Here is a 23,206-nt window from a genome sequence, read left to right as displayed (position 1 = left end):
TGTGCAGCACCTAAAAATGAAATGATTAACCACTCTACACTATCTAATATCAAGCATTCACTCAATGGCTTGCTCCTCAAATTCACAGAACTTAACCAAAAAACTAAATATTCAATCGTGTGTCTAAGAACTGCTCACAAACCCAATCTAGTTGTCTGACAGAAGAACGTCCACTCTCTTTTATCCTGGAACAAGCCCTCTGCCAGCCTTTCTGCTCCCGAAGTCAGCCAGAGGAAATTAGTGCCTGGAACCTCTCCCTAGACAACTACCGGCTCCCGAGCCAGTGAGTGAAAATAAAAAGCCCCCCTTTCCTTCTGCAAGCATTTTTCTACGACCTCATGTGTCATTCAAAACCGCCTCCTTTTTTGTCAGTCAGCCAATCCGAGAATGTTCTGACTGTCCATCCTCATCGCTTGAAAACTGATGCAAGAGTTACATCTCAAGGTTGTGTTTAAACAATGCAATGTCTTTAGAACGGATATCACATTCCACACTTCTGATTTGTCACGTCCCCCATTCAGACACAGCACAGCTCTAAGCCTGCACATTTAGTTTATTTTATTTCAAAACTACAATGCATTACCATCAATCTGCACCAAGTTTACATAGTAGGCATGGACTGGTTTGCACTAAATTTTAGTGTGGGAATATGTTATATGTTAAATGGATAAGGTAAATTAGTATGTTCGTTTCATATTCGTTTTATTTCACTGGAACTCTGCCCACAACCGTGGTACTGTGGTGCAAAGCGATTATTTTTCTACCGTGTGTTCTGTGCATTCCCAATATGGGCATCTATTATATTCAGCCTGACTCACACATGAGTCTCACACACACCCTTGACCCTAGTTAAAATTCAGACCTTTGCTAAAACGTGGATATTGAAATGTGGAGCTACCCTTGTTGATATTCAGAATAGGGCAATGTATTTTCCCTATTACATTTCTCTGTACACCTACATGAACCCGAGAGATGCATTACCATTGTTCACATGGTGCGTGGCTTCAAAGTTCTCCATAGTGAGACCAGAAACCAAAATCTTTGTTCAATCCTCTTCTTTAGATTGAGCATCTAAGTAAAAGGAAGTCCCCATGTTCTTCAGTGTCTTCCATTTGGTAGATCACCTTACATATGAAAACCAAGGTCCTTAGTGTGTGCCCATCCTGCATGAAGTGGTGTCCTGATTTGGTTTATGGTTCAAGGTAATATATCTAATAGTGTATACCTTCACAATGTTCCTGGCATGTTTCACCTACATACCTTTCATGCAGGCTTTTCTTTTATTGAATGTGGTGCACACTGTTGGACAACTTGCATTATTCCATCTGGGAAAATTATCAGTTAGTCCAACAGTAGTTATCAATATTATTCTTCAGTTGTTTTTGTTCTCTCTCGCTCCATGCTATCCAGTGTCAAATAGGAATGTTGGTTATGTTTTACCGTTCTAAATGTCTTTTTCTAAACCAGGTAATCCAAACATTCCAAAACCACAAAGGATACTGCGGTCTTCATGGGGCAGTAATCCCTACTTTCGTGGATCCTATTCTTATATTCAAGTGGGGTCTAGTGGAGCTGATGTAGAGACACTCATGAAGCCACTGCCTTATACTGAAAGCTCCAAGACCGCTGTAAGTATTCTTCTACTACTGCTCCGCCAACTGATCCTTCTTGGCATGCAGATTCTTCAATATCTTTGTGCTGAACAGGGTCCTTGGCGATCTCATTTACTGCAACAAGGACATGTTTTTGTCTTAAAGTATATTTTAATTCTGTCCCATCCTTGCATTTTGGAAGAATGTGTTAAGTATCACACACCGTTGTAATAACAGATGTAATATAATATATAAATTCCCATTACCTCTTACTATAAGGGAGTTCTAATTCTATTAAAGGCATGCATGTGTGTCAGGGGTATCTTCGAAACTCTGAAATTACAAAAGTAGTCAAAAAGAGTGACGCAGGTGCAAGAAGTAATGCAGTTTTATTCAGGGCCCAGACTCATTTGTGGCACATATATTCAAACAGATCGCAGAACAGAACTGCATGAAAAGGCGTTGTCAAACGCCCCTAAATCTAGAACTTTTATACAATGCTAGTACTTAGAATTCGTAATTGTGAGATGAAAGGATCTCCCCACACAAAGCTGATTGGTGTTTGCCCTTTGAACCCTTATTGAGCATACATTATGTTCAATAATTGGGTCCACAAACCTTCCCACACCTCCCTCAATTACAATACGTGATGTCACAAACCACACCCAATTCCTACAGAACAAAGTTAGTTCATTGAAACATTTGACATGACCATTGTAACTTTAATCATCTGCCCTGGTCGCTTCATCTCCGTTAACATGAGAAGCGCTTACCACCATGACACCGCCAGAGCCTTGAACCACTGACTTACTGCTACACAAATGTTGCATATTAGGGACACGCTAGCATTTTTTTTTCTCAGAGAAAATGTACTACGGGGCAATTTGTAACCACTGTAGTTATTTTCGGTTCCATTCGAAAATTGGATTTTACAAGTGATTTTTGAATTATAAAATGGTCATACATAACGTTATCTGTTGGCGGAACCTGCAAGCTCTAATCTATGACCTTGAAAAATAACCATTGTATACGTCTTTCAGAATTGCCCTGGGATTCCAGACTCTGCACTAAGTCACCAGTCATAGCAGCTTTTTGCACACAAAAGGCTAACGCACGTTTTCTGCAAAAGCAAGCTTTTAAGACCCATTTGCTGTGTTTCGTCCTACCACTAAGTTTGATTATACTTATGTGCCCTTGTATTTATGGATTCGTTTTAGTATGGATTTTATTTCAAAAGTATCCGGATGAGCCCCTGCCACTTTTACAATGCTATATGTAAATAAGTGCATTCCCTTCTACCGCGTTGAACTTGCATCTTTATTAAATTATTCCCCCCTTTTATTAATTTATTAGTAACTAAATCTTTTTGGGCCTCTCGTTCCTTTTTAGCAACTTCATCTTTATGTATCCACATTTTTTCCAATCTTGTCATGTCTCCCCAATCTCTTCCCAACCATTCAAATCTTCCCTCTCCCATACACACTGTCCCATCATTTAGACATTGAATCAAACACTCTTTTATAGTTCTACATCAGCAGGATGTGTAAAATGCCATCCATCACGATCCTCCAGATCATTTTTCCCCATTGTTTTGTTCCTAATCTTGATTTCAAAACCTTTTTGGTCACTACTCAAGGGTAACATCACCTGTCCTTTTCGTCTTGTTAAAATATACCTTAAAGTTGTTAACGCAGAAGGTGATGAGAATGAGAACCAACACGTGGACAGTCCCTCAAAACAATCTGGCAAGCCAGTTGGGTACCCATGTGAAGATGCTGTCCAGCCATTCTTGTCAGGCTGAGAGATATCCTGTGTCCGCGGAAGCTGCTGAACCCCCGATAATCCCCCTGAAATGTAATCTTCAGTACCAGTTTATACTCGGCTCTGTTAACTACACCCCAAAGGGGAAGTGGATAACATAAGAAACACCAGGCTGGCGACGTCTAGACTAGCTGGTGTGGAACCTGCAATGAATACATAAGAACACGCAAAATCCTCAAATTACTTAACTACCTTTTGATTTTGAAAACACTATCCTTAACGAAAATGTAAAAAATCATACCTGGTTCTTCTCTTTAAAGATCTTAGAGAAGATTGGAGTAATTGCTGATAAAAATCTTTCTACCTTCTTTTTTGCTTTGAAAATCTTAAAAAATAACAGCAACTCCTTTGAGTAATGTAGCCTTAAGAACCTTGACTCATGCCTTTTAAAACTGTATAATGTTCCAATTATGATGGGCTTAAAATGAATCCTGTTCTTTCTTAATAAAGTACATAGTTTCTTTAACAACTTGCAGACTTGTCCACACGTGCAAATATTTACACGCGCTGAAGAAAAAATGCACCGGAGTAAAACACGCGCTGAGGAAATCGCGTAGCAGTCTTTTCTTGCGCTCGCGTAAATGCGCTATAAACACCCGCGCTATGAATACCCGCGCTGTAGAAATCGCATAGCAGTCTTTTCTCGCGTACACGCGCTATGAATACACGCGCAATGAACACTCGCGCTGTGAACACACGCGCTATAGACCTCACGTAACAGACTTCCGTTGCTCGCGCGCGTTTAAGAATTAAACGTTCAACTAGTCAGTGTAACATCACAGTTCTACTATTGAATTTACATTTACTTTCTCTAAAAGTCACTAATGAATCTGAGCAACAGATTTACATATCCAATAAAGTCACTTAGCTTAAGAATGTTTCTTTTCCAAAAGAACTTCCGAAAACTCTCCTGTGAACCTGAATACTTCTCCTGAACAACCCCGAATAAGTAGCCGCTCGACTGCCAGGATTTGAAAGTTCAAATCCACTAGGCCCAAGACTTCAGCAGAAGCAGCTACAAACACGTCCTCTCAGCTGGGGTTACGACGATGAAAGGCAGAGAGTGACAGTTTAGAACGTTCATTGTTGTCCTGCAGTTCTCTCTAGACAATCAAAGCTTCTATTGTAAAACTCCATCTTGTCTTGGGCCAGAGCCAGGAATCTGTATAGAAAAGTCAAGGCCAAACCAACTGCAGTAGAAAACTTCTAACCCACACAGAAATAAAGGGGAATAATTAAAGGAAACCTGACAATTCTTTTGCTTACACTTCATTAACTTGGCATGTCATTTTTTCCTGGATTGTCCGTATCTCATGTATGGCGGTTTTTAATGTTTCATTTGAGGCATCACCATCCGGTATGGCTGTAAAGACTGGAGGGGCGTGTCTGTACTCCTGCTTTCTATATGGTAGAGGAGAGGCACCGATGACCCCAGCCAAGATTCTCTATAAGGTAGCAATGGATGAGCAATCAAGGCCTAGCTTCTCAGTAGATGATGCAGGCTGGTTCTTAAGTACAGTGTATTCCCCCAGCCCCCGCAAAGGAATGTCCACACACTGTATTACCGAAAACAGTCTTTATATAATTAATATTCAAGGTTATGTACACTATCACAATAACTCACTTTGTGCTCAGAAAATCTACAATCGCAAATATATACAGTTCTAAGTGGTACCACACTTATCAGATTTCATTAAAGTGCATCAACTGTACTCTGGCAAATCAATTAATAAAGGTAACCACCAATAGACATGGGAGGGAAACAGTTGGTTAGAAAAATTGGCAGAATACTGGCCCCTTACCTAGACAGTTATTTTTTTCTCCCTTAGGTATGCAGAGCTTCAGCGCGGCGAACTGGCTTGGTTGAGCCCCGCTGGTAAATGATGGCACATTAAGAGTGCTATGATGCGGTAAGTAAGTGCTATGCGCAGCGCTGCAAAGTCTTTCCTTTGCTAACCTGTGTATTCCTGCCTTGTAGGTTGCGGTGTTCTTCAGCGCGAGTGGAATGTCCGGGGTGGTGCCAGCCGAGAGGCGACCAGCCAGGTATGCCTTTTGAGCAGTTCGTAATTTGGAAATGTCTCTACAGCTTTCTTTAATGTTGCCTCTATCTTCATCTTTCAGGTCGTTCTGTCCGGGAGGCATGCCGATTCGAGGAAGCTGTTCTCAGTAGCTGCGAGTGTTTAAAGATGAAGACGGCAGGTAAGATGCTGCTGCTAATGATGTTCCATTTGTCTCCTTGCAGGTTCTGCTTCTCCGAGGGTTGAGGGAATAGCTGGACACGATGAGCGTCATGTTGCAAGCTGCAAAGTAACACAAAGCATGTTCTGCAGTCAGGGTGTGGTTTATATAGCCCAGGTAAAGTAGTACCAGGGAAAGTAGTTCCAGGCCTGCCACACCCAAAACACTAGACCGCATAGCTTGGTTCTTCGGAACCAAGCTATGTGGATGCCTCCATGTTGGCTGACAATACAATAAAATAGTTCCCAAGCACATTGTTGTTCATGGTGTATGAGCCTGGCGCCATAAGCGCCAGGACTGGCCCCATGAGGGCTTTTGAAGGAGATGCCAGGCTCTAGAGGCCCGATTCCTGACTCCACCTGGCCAATGGGTTTGCCAGAGGGGGTTTTGGGCGAGGGGCGTGACAATAAGTGAAAAAGGACTACAGGACAAGGACAGGGAGGCCCTGTCCCTCCAATGCATTTCCAGCATCACAGTGGCCTTACAGCAACTGGTCCCAAATTTGGTGCAAACCCCTTCTTTGATGGCTGTTGGGTCTAGGACAAAGATTTTGAAGGGACATCAAGCGCAAAGCCCTCATCGCCTCTTTAATTGAATTTATTTCTGTTGCTGTTGAATTTGCCAGCTGTAATTATTCATTGAGTCAGCTGCAGCCATTTTGAATTTGCTGCAACTTGCAGTCCTGGAAGCAACAATGAAATAAAAAAAGGTACGAGAACAGACAAAACACATCCGAGATTGCAGCCAGGTTCTATGCACTCCACTCTTTTTTTTTTTTTTTTTTTTAGTAATTACTCTTTTTCTCATTTTTTTGCTGCTCTTTTTTTGTGGCACAATGTTTCCCTGCAGTGCAATCTTCATGGTAGTGCTATTTCGAGGCACCACTACTGCAGGGCTGTGCAAGGTGACGAGAACACAAACTCAGCTCCAGTGAGGCGGAAGCTGGGCATATGCTTCGGATCCGCAGCCCATCATATATCCGTCAGCGCTGTATACTTCACCACCTTGGCACAGCCCGAATGAGTTCCCAGGTAAATGGTCCCACTTGACCTGAAACACAAAAAGGAATCCTGTAAAGGTTTTTATGTCAAATGGTTGATGTTATTCATGTAGCCAGGTTAAGGCATGCACATATGTTCCCCAAGTTTTTTAACAGCTATCATTCACTTGGCTGCCACGATCTGTTCAAAATCCACCAATCCTTCAGCATGACATTGCATTATTCCCCACCCTTCCCCACTTGTCCTCATACCATGCCGATCCCTCTATTCTCGTCAGTGGCCCTGTATGGAATCAGGGGACAGTTTGCCCTTCTTTAGTTGTGCACTGCAATCTTTTACATATTATGTTAACTTGTGCGGAGTCTCCTCTTTTTCTATCATTCTTGTTAATTTCACAACATTATCTTCATATACTTGCTCCCCTTTATCCAACCACTGGAGCAGTACCTTTTTGCAGAATGACAAGTGTAGTAGGCATTATTCTTCCTCATAAGACACTCCTTGGAGCAAGAAAACTTTGGGCGCTCCTACTAGGTGTGGAATCGGAGAGCTGTAATAGCATATGCCATTTACTCTCTTCCCACACGCATCATCTCATCGTACCAAAAGTTTCCAGGTAATGAACTATGCTCCTCTTCAGTGCCACCGTGCAAGCCCTCCCCCGTCACCATAATACTTTTTCCCCGGTTTCTTTTTTCATTCATTTGTGTTTTGTTTTTGATCTTTAAAAATCAACCAAAGCAAAAGCATTAACACTATACCAAAAGATATGAACATAATCACACTCCAAAAAACTGAATTTAATTTTATTTGCTTATCTGGTCCACTGATGTTCAACACAGCCCCCCTACCTAAATTGCACTGCGTGGAGAAATACTCCCTTACATGACTTCTTAGATCTGCAACTCATTTCCTCAAGATCCCCAACTTCAATCACCTCTCGGTGGGGTAAGGGATAAGGGCTTTCTGGTTGTGGGCGCCAAACTTTGGAACACTCCCTGCAGCATTCAGAAAAGAGCTGGCCTACTGGACTTTCTGCAGAAACCTAAAGAATGGATTTTCAACTAACTCTGCTCCTCCCAAGACTCATTCATCCTAATGCATTTCCCCCAACCCCCTCTTTTCCCTCAATGTAACTAGCGCCTGGATACCAAAGGGTTTGTGCGCTGTAATAAATGCAAAAAAACAAACCACAGGTGGCAAGAGGCCTGAGACATGGAATTTCATGCTGTCCAAGTAGATATTCGCTCTCATCCTGTGGGCTTGAAGTCCTGTTACCCACCTTCCTAATGGCAGACCTGTAAATTCACATTCCTGACCTTGCCACATGAATTGTGGTAAACGCTTGTGAGGACAGAAAATTGGGTGCCGTTAATCATCCTTCAGAAAGAGCGAGTTTGTACTTTGCAACGGGTCTTGTTGGTGAATCATGAAATGCGTGTCCACCTAATATTTTGAATTCCCAAAATGACTGTCCTCTCTTTTCCCATCTGGTGCAACTGGCTGAGCCCCTAGGGCGGGTGAAACCTTAAAAGGTCTCCCTTTTCAGGGACAATGCATCAGGTTGGGGGCATTATGCTGTACATCTACATGTAAACCCTGGACGCTCTGCAAAACCTAAGCATCCTCCAAAATACAATTCCAATTATGGAAAGCCTCTATGTACCTGCAGTTTCCCCCTCCCCCCACATCAATTTAGATTGCAGTGAAAGGTAACTCACCTGTGGTAATGGCACATTGTGTGCTGGTCCTTCCCCTTTGATCCAGCCTGTTGGGGAAGGTGTCCTGAGGGAAAGGGTCCCAATACACAGATTGGCCCCTTACCATTATAGTTGGTTTGAAAGTGGACCAACGCTGGGTCTTGTACAGCCCTGCCAAATTACTTGGAAGGGAAGTCTCTTCAATCCAGGTTCCTGTGCTTTATCCACAGATGTGTATATGCAGGTACATCATTCAAACACCTTAGAAAAGAGGCCCTCAAACAGCATGCCTTCAGCGGCTGGGCCCACCTCTAAGCTGACCCAAATAGTTATAGTACAAAATGTAAGATTCTCCAATCAAGGTTCTATGACCAATGGGACATGAATTCTTAATAGTATCGGATTAGTGTGTAGGTGGTTCAACAGGGTAGAACCAGGCTTTTAGATGTGATGCATTGGACCAGGTGGCTTTGTTTCAAAGGGCCGCTGAATGTGATACTAATGTGGTGTCGAGCGATGCAGATTGAGGGAGCACCAGGAGCAGTTCCGGTGTGGTTGGCTTGAAGACACAGGGGTTTGGCAGTCTGCACAGTTTTCTGGTGCTGCACAGGGGATGGCCTCTGCTGGGGTGATGCTAGTCGAACCTGTTTGAAGTCTTGTGCTCCAGAAGCTGTCAAAAGGGCACATGTGACTTTTGAACCTGCTCTGTGCCTTTGGAGAGTATGTGCTGCAGCTGTGTCGGGAGACTAGTGCAGGGGGCCACATGTTGACACTTTGATTTTGGCCTGGAGTATTTTTTTTTTTAAAAAGGTGTTGGGGTCTGGTTAGTGGACCTCCCTTTCTGAGATGGATTACCCTCATCAATGTATTAATAAGAATCAAGCTAGGGCTTCTTTACCCTTGTCAGATTGCAGTACTTCGCAACCCCATTCAGTTACTTTAATTTTTTTCCACTACAGGCTAGCAGTATGGCTGCCCTTATGGATTACTCTTCTTTTGCAGCTTTCATTCAATGCATACTGAAACTTGACTGGATTTGAACGTTTGTAGAGGGCTAAAGATTACTCTTTTGCTCCTCCCATGGCATGTACAATCCCCTACTATGGAGCTTTAGGCAACACATCTATTCCAATCTCACCTAATTATCTGTTGGCCAGACGCAAATGCATCCCTCTGCAAAGCGCTGTGACGGGATAAGAGACCTACATCCCTCAACAGATTCCTTAGTAGAAAGCAAGGGGTGCTTAATCATTATCTTTGTCATTTTTTTGTGATGTTTGGAATGTAACTGAGGAAACATTTGAGAATTTTGACAAAGGTTTAATAGTTTGTCCTATGATGCCATTTATGTACATTGTATTCTACTTACTTAAAAGGTAATTCTGATGCTTACCAAGTGTAATTTGCCACCTGTCTTTCCCCTGCAATCTTTCATGTTGTGGGGTGATCTATTCCACATATGCCGCTTCCCATACCGTGTGACCTACAATGTGATCCTCCAATCTCTCCCGTATAGCCTCCACTCCCTACCATTTTCCACTTCTTCGATGTGCAACCTCCTCCCCCACGTTGTTTAGATTCCCGACCCCCAGCTCTTGCCTCCCATCATTCCCATCCACTTTCCTTCTCACTTGACCCAGGGTCATCATGCACCACCCACCCCCCATTCCACCATCATTATTCATCCACACAACTGCTATATAAACCCTGACATGCTCTTACAAAGTACACATGCCATCCGAAAATTGCCATTTGCAAATGTGCATGCTGGAAAGCGGGGCTGTTGAAAGCCATTGGAGGCCAGTGATGGAGCTGGTGATATTTTATTAGCCATAGGGGCTATAGGAGCATTTGTATTTTAAGCCTTCTAGAAAAGGTTTTATCCATTTTAGGAGAAGGGCCAAGGGAATGGAGTTTACATAGTGAAGATAGAGTTGGTTGTCTTAATTTCCTTTTGTAAGTTGCATATTTCTTCAGAAGCGTTTTCACTTTGGATGTCCCATCTCTTGCAGGTACACCTGAATAGTATTGTGCAGATTTAAGCTAATGGTCTGAATCGCTTGATAAATGGCCAGAGAGCCAAATGCACATTTGGTGGCTCATGTTCGACATCATAGTGGTGAAGATGGGTTGAGATCCCATGTTCATTGTGTGCTCCGATTTGTTTAAAAGGACAAACGCTTCCATGCCTTTTGGCCCAACCTTTGTTACTCTGAATTCTCCAGCATGGGGTCTGGCATGGATTCACATGCTCAAGAATATTCCCCGTCAGGCCGGGAATCCTCGGTACAGAAAAAAATCAGTATCGGTTTCGTTTCTGATCTGTCTTTCTTAGTAGTAACCAATCACTGGTCTCTGGGTCATACTGCCCCCAGCCAATGACTGCCCTCTCCCTAAGCCCCGCCACCGGCAGCCATCCTCAGATTTTTACCGCACGTTCAAGTGTTGGGAGTCCTCGTGCTGTAGCTCTCGAGCTTTTGCTTCGTTTTCGCGCTTTTTCAGGAGATTTTTCTCATTTTTCGGTTAAATAGAGCCTCGCGCTCCACCGTTTCCACATCCGATTCTACGCCCCTCAAGGGTGAAGATTTCGTCGAGTTACACTTTTGGAGGATTCCAGAAGTTCCGAGGCCTATCCCGGACATGGCCCAGGAGAAAGGAAGCTCGACGCCCGGGAAGCTGTTCAGGACCTGCCCTGGATGCCAGCTTCAGAATGTTTTCAAGGAGGACGAGCATTCGTTATGCCTCTACAGTCTCCATGAGGACAAGACGCACAAGGCGAAGGACTGTGCGTTTTGTGGGAACATGTCGGAGCGGACCATGAAGGGTCGCCACCTCCGTCTCGCCAACTAGTGGAAGGGAAGAGCCCGTCGGGCGAGAAGAAGAAAAGGAAGTCCGAGCGGTCTTCTAAGTCCTGTGAGGGTGCTCCAGCGACGGGGGCCCAACAAAAGGCTAAGCACCGCAAGTCCGCGGGCACCGGGAGCGCCGAACGGTCGGGCGGCTTGGCTGCCAGGCAGGGCGCACCCTCCCCGGCGCCATCAACCACGAGCCAACGCTCTGGCTCGGGTAAGAGGAAGTCCGAGAACCCGGCGAAGCTTCTGGAGAGGCCCCGGTCGATCTCGAAGATTCCGGCAGAGGGGCGCGAGGCTCGGACCCTCCCCCCAAGGTGAAGGCCCCAGGCGTCCAGAAGGTGACAGTGGCCTTAATTCACCCTGCTAAAACCTTGATTGAGGATGTCGCCGCGGCCCTGGCTCAGCCTGTGGAGGTTACACCAGTGGAGGCCCCCTCAGGACCCAGAGTCTCCCTGCCACCGTGGAGGGAGTCGTCTTTCAGGCCTATTGAGAAGACCCCCACGTAGTCCTCGTTGGAAAAGGTGGGGGAGGGGCTGGTGGCCATCGTGGATACGGACACGACCTCTGAAGAAGAGCTCATCGAAGTCGTGGAAGAGGCCCAGCCCATCGGGAGGGATCCCGACGAGGGCGACGACGAGAGCGACGGTGTCGCCAACAAGGCTCCTCAAGAGCCCTCGCGCCCGTCGTTTCCGGTGCCGCAGGATACCTCGGTGGCCATTTTGTCAGTGAATCAGTCCTTATGCTCGGAGATAAGGACAAGGTTGCCCCTTCCCCCGACGGAGGTACCTGAGCCAGACCCGACGGGGGAACCGAAGCCAGGACCTTCGGAGAGTCCACCGCATAAGAGGAGGAGGACACATCCTACGCCACCTCTCCCACCTCTGCGGCCTGCTCTGCCTTCCCCCCGGTCTACTACCCACGGGGATGATACAGACACGGACACGGCTACGACAGGTACAGATGACGACGGAGGCGACGACGGGACGTGTCCCCCGTCGCCCCCCCTGCTCGGGCGTCCCTGCCCGACGAGATTGGATCCTTTCATGCCATGATTTCCAGGGCATCCAAGCTTTTTCAGCTCTGCCCAGAAGAAAAGAAGAAAGAAGGGTTCCTTTACCAACGGCGCGAGGCTAAAAGGAAGACTGTCCTCGCCGTACTGCTTCTTGATGACATCTGGGATGAAGGGCTCGCCCTCCTCAAGAACCCTGCCACGGCGCTGGCAAAGAGGGACCGGTACGAGAAGAAGTACGGGGTCCCCGACGCTGCCCCCTTGTGCCTTCGGGCACAACCTACCCTGGATTCGGTCGTCTCGGCGGCGGCAAAGAAGAAAGCTGGGGGGGCATCGGCCTCGACATCAACTTCCCCGCCGGACGTCGAGGCCAGGAAGTTGAACACGATGGGACGACGGATCATCTCATCCGCAGCGACAACTATCAAGGCTGCCAATGCCCTGGCTATTGTAGCCCGCTACAACAGGGAGTTCTGGTTCAAAATCGCCCCTCTGTTAGACTTCCTTCTGGACGCCAAAAGGGCTGAGGCCCTTGAAATCCTACAGGAGGGGAGATTGCTTCGGACCACGCCATCACGGTGGCAACGGACATCGCAGACACCGGTTTCCGTCAGTTGGACAACGGCATTTGCCTGAGACGACGAGGATGGCTCAAGGCCACGGATTTCCACCAGGACGTACAAACCAAGGTTTTGGACATGCCCTTCGACGGGAACAACCTGTTTGGGAAGGCGGTTGATGAGTCCCTTCAGGCCATCAAGACAGACACAGAGACTGCCCGGGCACTGGGAGTGCTCCAACAACGACGGCCGTCCTTTCGGAGCTCCGGAGGCAGACAAGGTGCCTCCAAGGGATCCGGAAGTGGCTCCTCCACTTACTGCCAAGCGGCAAGATCTTCGTCCCAGGAAGCCTACAGGGGACGCGGCAAGTCAGGTGGTGCCCGTCGTCGACAAGGAGGCAAGGCGGCCTCCAAACAAGATTGAGCCGACCGTGGGGTCGGGCCCCCTCCGAAGCACCCCGGTGGGAGGCCGGCTGGCGAGGTTCGTCAGCGTGTGGGAGTCCATCTCCACCGACCGTTGGGTGCTGGACGCCCTGGCCCAAGGGCACGCCCTCGAGTTTCAGAAGAAGTGCCCTTGCGTTCCACTCGTGTCCAGGAAGGAAAATCACGTCCCTCAACTACTGTTTGAAGTAAGGGCGATGCTCAAGAAGGGTGCCATCAAGCTCGTCCCAAAGAGGCTTCGGGGCTCCGGAGTTTACTCAAGGTACTTCCTCGTAAAAAAGAAGACAGGAGGATGGCGCCCCATCCTGGACCTGCGACGACTGAACAAGTACATCATGGCACAGAAGTTCCGTATGGTAATCCTCCAGCATGTGCTGGGACAGCTGGAGGAGGGCGATTTCCTGTCGTCGTTGGACTTGGAGGATGCGTACTTCCACATCCCCATTCTAAAAAGACACTGAAAGTTCCTCAGGTTCGTGGTCCAAGGGCGGCACTACCAGTTCAAGGCCCTCCCGTTCGGATTGAAGTCGGCTCCCAGGGTGTTCACCAAGTGCCTTGCACCAGTGGCGGCGCAGCTGCGCCTACAGGGGATCAACGTCTACCCCTACCTGGACGACTGGCTCATCCGGGCACGGACAAGGGAGCTCGCCGTGGAGCACACTGCGAAGACCGTCCAGCTGCTCACGGACCTGGGATTCTCCATCAACTTTCCAAAATCCCACCTGGTTCCGTCGCAAGTCGCCCTGTTTCTGGGAGTCAAGCTCGACACAGTGGCGCGGCTGGCCTCGCCGTTGGAGGAAAGGACCAGGACCATTCTGGGCAAGGTGCAGCGTCTGCTGGCCACGGACATGGCCAGGGTAAGATCTATCAAGTCCCTCCTCGGGATGATGTCCTCCTGCATTTATCTGGTGCGCCTTTGCAGGCTTCGGATGAGACCCTTACAGGAGTTACTCGACGCCCGCTGGATCCAGTCGGCGGGCAGCTTCGAGGACAGGATCCCTCAACGAGACGTTCCATCGGGCGATCCGGTGGTGGGGTTCCCGCTCCCATCTGTCGGCGTGCACGGACTTTCAGACCCCAGCTCACCAGGTGACGGTGATGACGGACGCCTCCCTGGAAGGTTGGGGAGCACACTCCGGAGATCTTCACGCGAGAGACCTTTGGCTCCCGGAGGAGAAGTCTCTCCACATCAACATCTTGGAGCTCCGCGCGGTGTTCTGGGCCCTCAGGTCCTTTCTTCCGTCCCTCAAGGGCAAGGTGGTGAGGATCTTCACCGACAACACCACCACGATGTTCTACATCCGGAAGCAGGGCGGAACCAGGTCCCCTGCCCTATCCAAGGAAGCCCAGGATCTGTGGCATTTGGCCGTCGCCCAAGGGATGTTTCTGGTGCCTCTTCATCTGGCAGGAATAAAAAACACGATTGCCGACTCACTCAGCAGGGAGCTGCGCTCGTGCCACGAGTGGGAACTACGCCAGGATCAAGTGGATCGACTCTTCCGACGATGGGGTGAACGGCAACGAATTCCAAGTGCCGGAGGTTCGCCAGCAGGTTCCCCCAGCCGAGGAGCATGGGCGATGCTTTCTCGTTCCCCTGGGACGGCCTATTTCTTTATGCATTCCCTCCGTTGCCATTGCTGCTCTGGCTCATCAACCAGCTCAAGAGGTCCCGGTGCATGATGATCCTCGTCGCACCGGCGTGGCCGAGGCAGATCTGGTTCCTGGACCTTCTGGACTTGTTAACGTCTCCACCAGTCAAGCTGCTGACGGACTCAGACCTTCTCTCCAGAGAAGGAGGCGCCATTCTTCACCACAACCCGGAGTCGCTGAACTTGCAGGCCTGGCTCCTGCAGCACTAGAGTTTGGAGGGTACGACATCCCGGCCGACTGCAGAGCGGTTCTTGCAAAGGCCAGGGCGTCCTCAACTCTCGTGCTACGGACATAAATGGAAGAGGTTCTCTGTCTGGTGCCGTGCACAGAAGATTAACCCTCTGCGGATTACGGCCCCTCAAGTACTGCCGTACCTACTGTCGCTGGCCAAAGCTGGACTGGCTCACGCCTCCATCAAAATACATCTAGCTGCAATCTCCCGATATAACCAGCCGACGGGAAGGGCGTCCTTGTGGTCTCATCGCCTGGTGAAAGAATTCATGAAGGGACTATTCCGATCATTCCCGCCGGTGAAGGCTCCTGCCCCGGCGTGGGAGCTTAATGTGGTGCTGACCAAGCTCATGGGGGCTCCATTCGAGCCTATGCATTCGGCGCCTTTGATGTTCCTGTCATGGAAGACAGCTTTCCTCGTGGCCATCACCTCCGCACGACGAGTGGGAGAGATCCAGGCCCTATCTTGCAAGCCTCCATACTTGACTTTTCATGACACGAGGGTTGTGCTGAGGACACACCCATCCTTTATGCCCAAGGTGCCGTCGGACTTCCACCTCAACGAGCCCTTGGTGTTGCCAGTCTTCTTCCCGTTGCCTTCGTCACCGGCTGATAGGACTTTGCACTCGCTGGATGTAGCTAGAGCGCTTAAGTTCTACGTGGACCGCACAAAGAGTTTTCGGAAGATGTCACAACTGTTTAGGAACTTTGGGACTGTGAATCAAGGGAAGGCTCTCTCGAAGACTTCCATTTCCAGAAGGCTCTCCGGCTGCGTCATGTACTGTCACCGGTTGGCAAACCGACAGCTGCCCGGCCGTCCGAGAGCCCATTCGACCAAAGCGATCGCTGCTACCACAGCGTTCCTGTCTGCTGTGCCCCTGCTGGACATCTGCAGGGCTGCGACGTGGAGGTCGACGCACACCTTCACAAGATTCTACTGCGTCGATCGGGACTCCAGGGAGGAGTCCAGGGTCGGCCAAGCAGTGCTGCGCAACCTGTTCGCCTAAGGTGAGCCTGGTGAGGAGGTAAGAGTTGCTTAATGTTGAGCCTGTTGCCACCTCCCGTGGTTGTGCATGTGTGTACTGCTATGTATTCTCTTATTCATGAGCATGTGAATCCATGCCAGACCCCATGCTGGAGAAGGAACAAGTTACTTACCTGTAACTGTTGTTCTCCAGCATGGGTCTGGCATGGATTCACATGCGAACCCTCCCGCCTACCCCTCTGCGGCTCTTCACTTGGTCATACTGCCACTTTACGTGCTACCAAATCTGAGGATGGCTGCCGGAGGCGGGGCTTAGGGAGAGGGCAGTCATTGGCTGGGGGCAGTATGACCCAGAGACCAGTGATTGGTTACTACTAAGAAAGACAGATCAGAAACGAAACTGATACTGATTTTTTTCTATACCGAGGATTCCCGGCCTGACGGGGAATATTCATGAGCATGTGAATCCATGCCAGACCCATGCTGGAGAACAACAGTTACAGATAAGTAACTTGTTCCTACTCCTATCCTACGTCCCGTCCCCTTTCTTCCATACTTATAGGACATTCCTCTGTCCTGTGGGACGGGACCAGAGCAATTTGGAAAAAACGTCAAATTTTTAAAAATGTTTTCCTTCCTCTCTTTTTACGCGGGGTACTGCATGCGGCCGTATCCCCGCCCTCCTTAGCTCCACCTAGCGAATCGCCCATCAGTCCTTTTCTCCGCTCGTTCGGGACTGGGCGCAATTGCATCTTTGGAAGATTTTTTTCCTTCCAGTTTCTTGCTCTGGCTCAACAGTTGCATGGAATGCGTTATATGACGTTCCAGATAGACTTTCCAAAATGTTGTACTTGTCAGCGACGCTTCGCTAGGGTGGATCCCATTCTCTTTGTTTAGAGTGTTTGGGTCCGGACCACCGGTGGGACTCGTGCTTTTACTGCAACTCCCTTTCGGTCCGGGCGCTTTAACGTAGTTTAGAGTGGTGGAAGGAGGTGTTTCACCGTTATCCCCGGCGCACTTTCAAACTTTCATCGATGAGAAGAAGAAACGCCCGGTGAGTTCTTTACTTTTTAGAGCACCCCGTCCAGGGTACTCCTTCCCGGTCCGGGAGGAGCGTCAAAAGCTCTATTACCGGGGCTTGCCCTGGGGTGCCTTCTAGGCCTAAAAAGTGTACCAGAGTTTTCTCCCAGGGCCTCCGTAAGGGGCCTATTGACACCGGATTACAATCCGAGGCCCCTCCTTGTGGGCCCAGTTCTACTGAGGCGTCGGGTACTGGAGCTTGCTTCGAGGTCTCCTTGACTGGAGCTTCCCGTAAAAATATTGGGGTACGCCCTGAGGCCTCATTTGAGGCAGTTGATACAGAACGGATGTTTGAGGCCCGTTGTGAAGAGGCTTTTACCAGACTCTGGTCCGAGGTCCCTCGTTTAGAGGCTAAGGTGTCCAACAGTTATGAGAGGCCTGTTAGGGTCTTGTCGGTGAGGTGTGTTCCTCATCGTTCCCGCTCTACCGGTGACACCAGATCTGTTGAGGGGGCACGGAGTGAGGTCTTGGACCATAATCCCTCCGTTACCGGCAGTGCCAAGGTCCTTCCTTCTAAGGCTAGTTTGGCTGATAGCATGTCACAGAAACACCCTAGGCCACGCAGTACCTGCTCGGCCGAGGTTCCTTTTGTTAAGGCTAAGATGAAGACCCCTGACCCACATGTGGGGACCCCTGCTTCACATCCACACGTGCCGCAGTTCTCCTCAGGTGCCGACAAAATGGCGGCCGTTCCCGCCAAGACCACGGTGGCAATTTTGGATACCTCCCTTACAACTACGCCATCGGCCCTGGGTGTGGGGAATGGTGTTTTGGGTGAACATCAGTTTCCTTGTGCATCTGTTTCGTCCAGTTAGACTGGAATGCTCGGATGCCCCTGCCACACAATGTCTCGCTCCCTGCGGCATCGGCAGCATTGATGTGGGTAAGGGCCCTCTTGGCAACCCTCTCCCTGCGGCCCTGGAATTACTCCGGTCATGAGGCCTCCTCCAGTCGCTCCTAAATCGTCGGCGGAGGACGTCTTATACGACAGGTTTTAAAGACTTTTGCATTCCGACCCCATAAAGGAGTACTTTCGAGGCTTGTTTAGGGAGATATGCCCACCTGTGCCGACAGTCCCAGCTGCGGTTCCTTTGGTTCCACCGGCGCCGCATTTACCGGCTGGGCCTCCCCCAGCTCTTCCACCACTGCCTCCGTTGTCCCCAGTGGACAAGTATAATGTGGTGCCTGATGTGACTCAGCCTGTCGGACGACGCACAGGGCGATCAGGACAGCGAAGACCAGCCCTACTCTGTCAGCCTTTCAGGACTGGGTGCTGGACATGTGTCTGTTGGATGTTCCAGTACCCGAGGCACCCACTCCGCAGGAGGGCGTGCTTTCGGAGGCGTTCACCTTGTCTCCTTTGGAGCGTACCGGCTTGTTCTTGCAGAAGGAAGTTTTAGCCGAGGTCCGTAAAGTCTGGGGTAAAAACACACACTGCACTGTTTGTCAACAAGAAAATTGACGCACGCTACAGGCACCATTCTTTGGAAGATGTGGCCTTAGCGTTGTGTCCGCCCCCCTCCTCCACAGTAGCGGCCACTTTACAATCCAGACCTGCTGCATCCTCTTCTACGACGGCTACACAGGTTCTGGCCAAAGAGGACAAGCTTCTTGACTCCCTAGGGAGGAAGATTGTCGCTAATTCAGCCCTGCAGCTGTGTCAAGCCAATGCAGAACTGGTGTTAGCGGGAGCGAATATGAAAATGTGGAAAGGTCTGTCGGAGTTTGAGGAGTTTATTCCTGCTGAAAAGCTAGAAGATTTCAAAGCGGAATTGTCAGATGCCAGGGTCCTGGCGCAGGATTTACTGGAGGCAGCGGCGCATCATGTTGACACCTCCGCCCAGGGCCTTATGCTTGACGTGGATACCTCTCGTCAGGCTTGGCTGCACGCCACCACATTCTCTAAGGAGGTGCAGGATAAGGTTTTGGACTTGCCCTTTGATGGCAATGAGCTTTTTCATTCTACAACAGACGTGGAGCTGACCAAAACTAAGAACAGCAGTCAGACCGCCAAGTCCTTGTCTGTCCTGGTAAAACCACCTTTCAGGACGCAGATCATTGTCGCAGCCTCAGCCTTCCTCTGGTTTCAGGGGTTTTCTAGATCGAAAATCCCGCAGGGTTGACAACCCTTCAGGAAATTCCCGCCAAAGGCAACCACAGAGTCGGTTTTTCTCCCACTCCTCAGCCTCCTCCTCACCACCGAGAAACCAGCTAAATTAGGGTTTTCTGCGCTCGCACGAGACCCGGTGGGAGGACACATTGCGTCTCATTTGGAGGCATGGCAGACCATCACCGAGGACTGGTAGGTCTTGTCGAGGACTGGTAGGTCTCGTCAGTCGCTCGGGTGGGCTTCCTCTTAACTCTTCCCCCTACCCTACCCATCAATCCTCCCTTCCAGTGGTCAGGGTCGCCCTCCCTAAAAGCCGAAATTGAGAAATTACTGTATCTACTAGAAATGACTACAAGAGAAATTCAAGATGATTACGCCCAGCCAGATACGCTCCTCCTTGCAGACGGGCGACTGGCTCAGCATTGTGGATCTTCAGGACGCGTACATGCATATCCTGATTTGGAACCCACACAGGAGATATCTCTGCTTCTCTTTGGGAGAGGAGCACTTCCAGTTTCGAGTGCTTCCGTTTGGCCTCAGCTCGCCGCCGCGTGTCTTCACGAAGATGTCGGTGATTGCGGCCTATCTTCGTCTCCAGGGTATCCATGTGTATCCATATTTGGACGACTGGCTCTTACGCAGCCCTTGTCCGCTAGCAGCAGCGGGCAATGTCCAGTCTCTCCTTCAGCTCCTGTTCCATCTTGGGCTGATGGTGAACTGGCAGTAATTTTCCATGACGGTCTCGCAGGACCTGATTTTCCTGGGTTTTCGCTGGGACACGATCGACTGCAGAGTGTACCTGACCAGGGACAGAATGGCGGATCTGTTAGCCACGTGGTCAGACCGCACCAATCATGTGTATTGTTATATTGATGACTCTTACCCCGCGTATGCATTTCATGCTCGGATGCTTTACAACAAAGACATTGCAGTCCCACCAATCATGTTTTTTCATTATATGATTAAATTGATGACTCTTACCTCGCATGTACATTTCATGTTTTGGATGCTTTACAACAAAGACATCACGGGGTCTATTTTGAAATACCAGAATTGTTTATCCTTGTTACTATGACTAACACGCATACAAAAAGGTCTCCAGGTGAGATTATGCTTTTGTTAATTATTATGACAAAATACTAGCTCGTGTTTGGTTCAAACAGTGTACAGCCCTGGCATTACGCCCAGCTCACATATAAAATGTTCCATATATTATGCTTTTGTTTTCTACAACCAGTATTTATTGTGACCAATTACCAGTTCATGCATTATTGACGTTGGTTTGCCTGAAGACTGACGCCCCCAGAGCTATGCATGCACACCAGCACTCAGACACTGCCCTTTCTTTCTGGTTAAATAACAGTCCTCCAAGGCACTCATGCGCACAACAGCCTGCAGTGACGCAGCTCTTTCTCAGTTCGGTACAGGTTAGACTCAGTCCGCTCACTTTCTTGATTTACTGCCGTTTTTATCAGCGCTAATTCATCACGCGTCTGGGCTCTCACACTCTTTGATCCCTGTTTGATGAAATCCACTCTAACACATTGTGACCTAGTCACCGTCCTTTGGCCGCCATTAAAATTTACAGGGCATTTATAATAACAGCCCTCCTGAACTCCTTCACCAATCGCACAGTCACGGCTAATTTTTCTTGCATTTTGATGCTTCTCCATTTTTAACACTTTGTGACCCAGTCACGTCTCTTTGGCTGCTTTTGACTCATGTTAACAAACCCTCCTGCATCAATCGCATAGGCACGGTTATCCGCCATATTTATGCATTCAAAACTCACAAAGGTCATTCACTTTGATGGACCTTACTCGAAAACTAATCGCCAACCCACGCACGACAAGAGCTTACCTGTACCTCAACTTTTTCTTGCACTAAGCGCTTCCCACCGCCATGTACCAAATTGTCATTTTTGACCCCCTTCCAATTCGATTCGGGCATCTGACTTCCGCAGACTGCCCCTCCCCCCAGCCGTAATAATCAACAGCTGGAAAACAAGACCACCGCCATGGCGTCAACTTACTTGCACATGGTAGGTCGACTCCTTGCAGCTCTACTTTCATTATCTGGCAATTCTTGCCTCACCGAATCTAAATGCGTTCTCCATTCTTAAACTATAGGATGACGCCCATCTTACTTAACCAAGTCCGACCACGACTTATGTCCTGAAGACCGTTCGGTACAACTTTGCAGCGCTGCTCCATTTCATCCAGCCACTGCCCTTTGTCATCAATCTAACCAGAAACGCCAATTAATGTGTCTACAATGTTAATGTATTGTGAATGTAAACAATACATGGAATAGTTTGTCACTATTACTAACCCACCGATATGCAGACTATAAATGTACTTCAGTATGCATATATTATGTTCCACAGCACATAAAAGAATTCTGTAAATAGGTCTTTTTGTTAAAATAAACCTTCCTGTTTTTTGTACCTTACGGTGATCTTTTTCGAGCTAGTACTCTCCTAGCTCTCCTGCAATGAGTATTGTGACCCCCTGTCACGCCTTTGGCCTGGGTAGCCGTTGACTCTACTCCCCTTTATCTCTGTACCTCTTAACCCTCGAGTCAGGCCCCCAAAAAAAGAGGGTTCCCATTTTTTCTTCCTAGCCACGTGTCAGATGTTTACGCAGTCGGAGAGCATGTCGGCCTGGTGGTTCCAGAGGCTTCTGGGCCTCATGGCCTCGTGCGTGCTGGCTCTTCCTCTTGCTCGTCTCAAGATGAGACGGACCTAGATGGCTCTTCGGAGTTCCTGGCGTCAGGCTGTGGACCCGGATTCCAAGCGGATAATGATTCCGGATTCCATGAGAGTGGACCTGGACTGGTGGTCATCTCTCACCTGTCGGTGGGTGCGGGGTTTCAGGACCCAGCCCCCACGGTGACGATCACGATGGACTCCTCCCTTCTGGGGTGAGGTGCAACGTTAGAACTTCTTCAGGTCTCGGACCTCTGGTCGCCTCAGGACAAGCTCCTGCACATAAATCATTTGGAGCTTCTGGTGATCTTTCTGGCGCTCAAGGCGTTCAGACCGCTCATTGTCCATGCGTATGCGGACCACCTTGTTGGCAATGTGGTGTCAATGTATTACATCAACAAGCAAGGGGGAACGAAGTCTCCCCTCTCCCCCCTCGTGGACCTGTCTATCCAGATATGGGAGTGGGCAGGGCCCATGGTGTCTGGCTGCGTGCAGTACACATCCCGGGCCAGCTGAATGTCACAGCGGATGCCCTCAGCCGGCGGAGAGTGGTCAGCTATGAGTGGGAGTTGAAGGCAGATGTACTCGTGGATTTTCTCGCGTTGGGGCACACCGGAGGTGGACCTCTTCGCTACGGCGGTAAACAAGAAGCTTCCTCAGTATGCCTCCAGAGGGGGGCTGGGTGCCTCCTCTCTGGGGGATGCTCTCGAGATTCCATGGCACAACATGAGCGCTTACGCCTTACCGCCTCTGCCTCTAGTTCACCGGGCAATTTGGAAGTTGAAGAATTCAGTGAACTGTTCCCTTCTACTCATAGCCCCGTGGTGGCCGGCCAGGTTTTGGTTCTCAGAGCTTCAACACCTGTCGGTGTATCCGCCGATCAGTTTACCAGTAACTCCCGATCTTCTTCACCAAAGGGAACAGCAGCTGTGGCACCCCAACCATCAATCGCTCAGCTTGGCGGCATGGTGCCTGAGTTCAAGTCTTTAGAGCATCTGAATTTGTCTACGGATAACATGCGTATTATCCAGGCAGCCAGGAAACCCTCGACCAGATCTCAGTACAAGAGTAAATGGCTCAGGTTCTGTCATTGGTGTTTGGAGAAGTTGGATCCAAGGGTGGCCACGGTTGACACGGTGCTGTCCTTCGTGTCCTCCCTAGCAGAGTCAGGGGTTCATGTTCTGTCATGCAGGACTTCTCTCTCAGCGGTTTCCTCTTATCTTTCTACAGATC

At 49.1% G+C, this 23,206-nt stretch overlaps 1 protein-coding gene across 1 annotated transcript in view; it reads left to right on the top strand.

Moving 5' to 3' along the window:
* The window catches only part of SMOX (spermine oxidase), a 255,085-nt gene that overhangs the window by 176,879 nt on the left and 55,000 nt on the right, over nt 1–23,206 (top strand). Inside the window, exon 6 of the mRNA XM_069632218.1 lies at nt 1,468–1,628. Coding sequence (XP_069488319.1) covers nt 1,468–1,628 — 161 coding nt within the window. The remainder of the gene's footprint in view (nt 1–1,467; nt 1,629–23,206) is intronic.

This window comes from Ambystoma mexicanum, chromosome 6q (genome assembly GCF_040938575.1).
Source record: "Ambystoma mexicanum isolate Mex_15411 chromosome 6q, UKY_AmexF1_1, whole genome shotgun sequence".
In the NCBI taxonomy this organism is placed as follows: domain Eukaryota; kingdom Metazoa; phylum Chordata; class Amphibia; order Caudata; family Ambystomatidae; genus Ambystoma; species Ambystoma mexicanum.
This window is presented reverse-complemented; position numbering and strand designations above follow the sequence as displayed.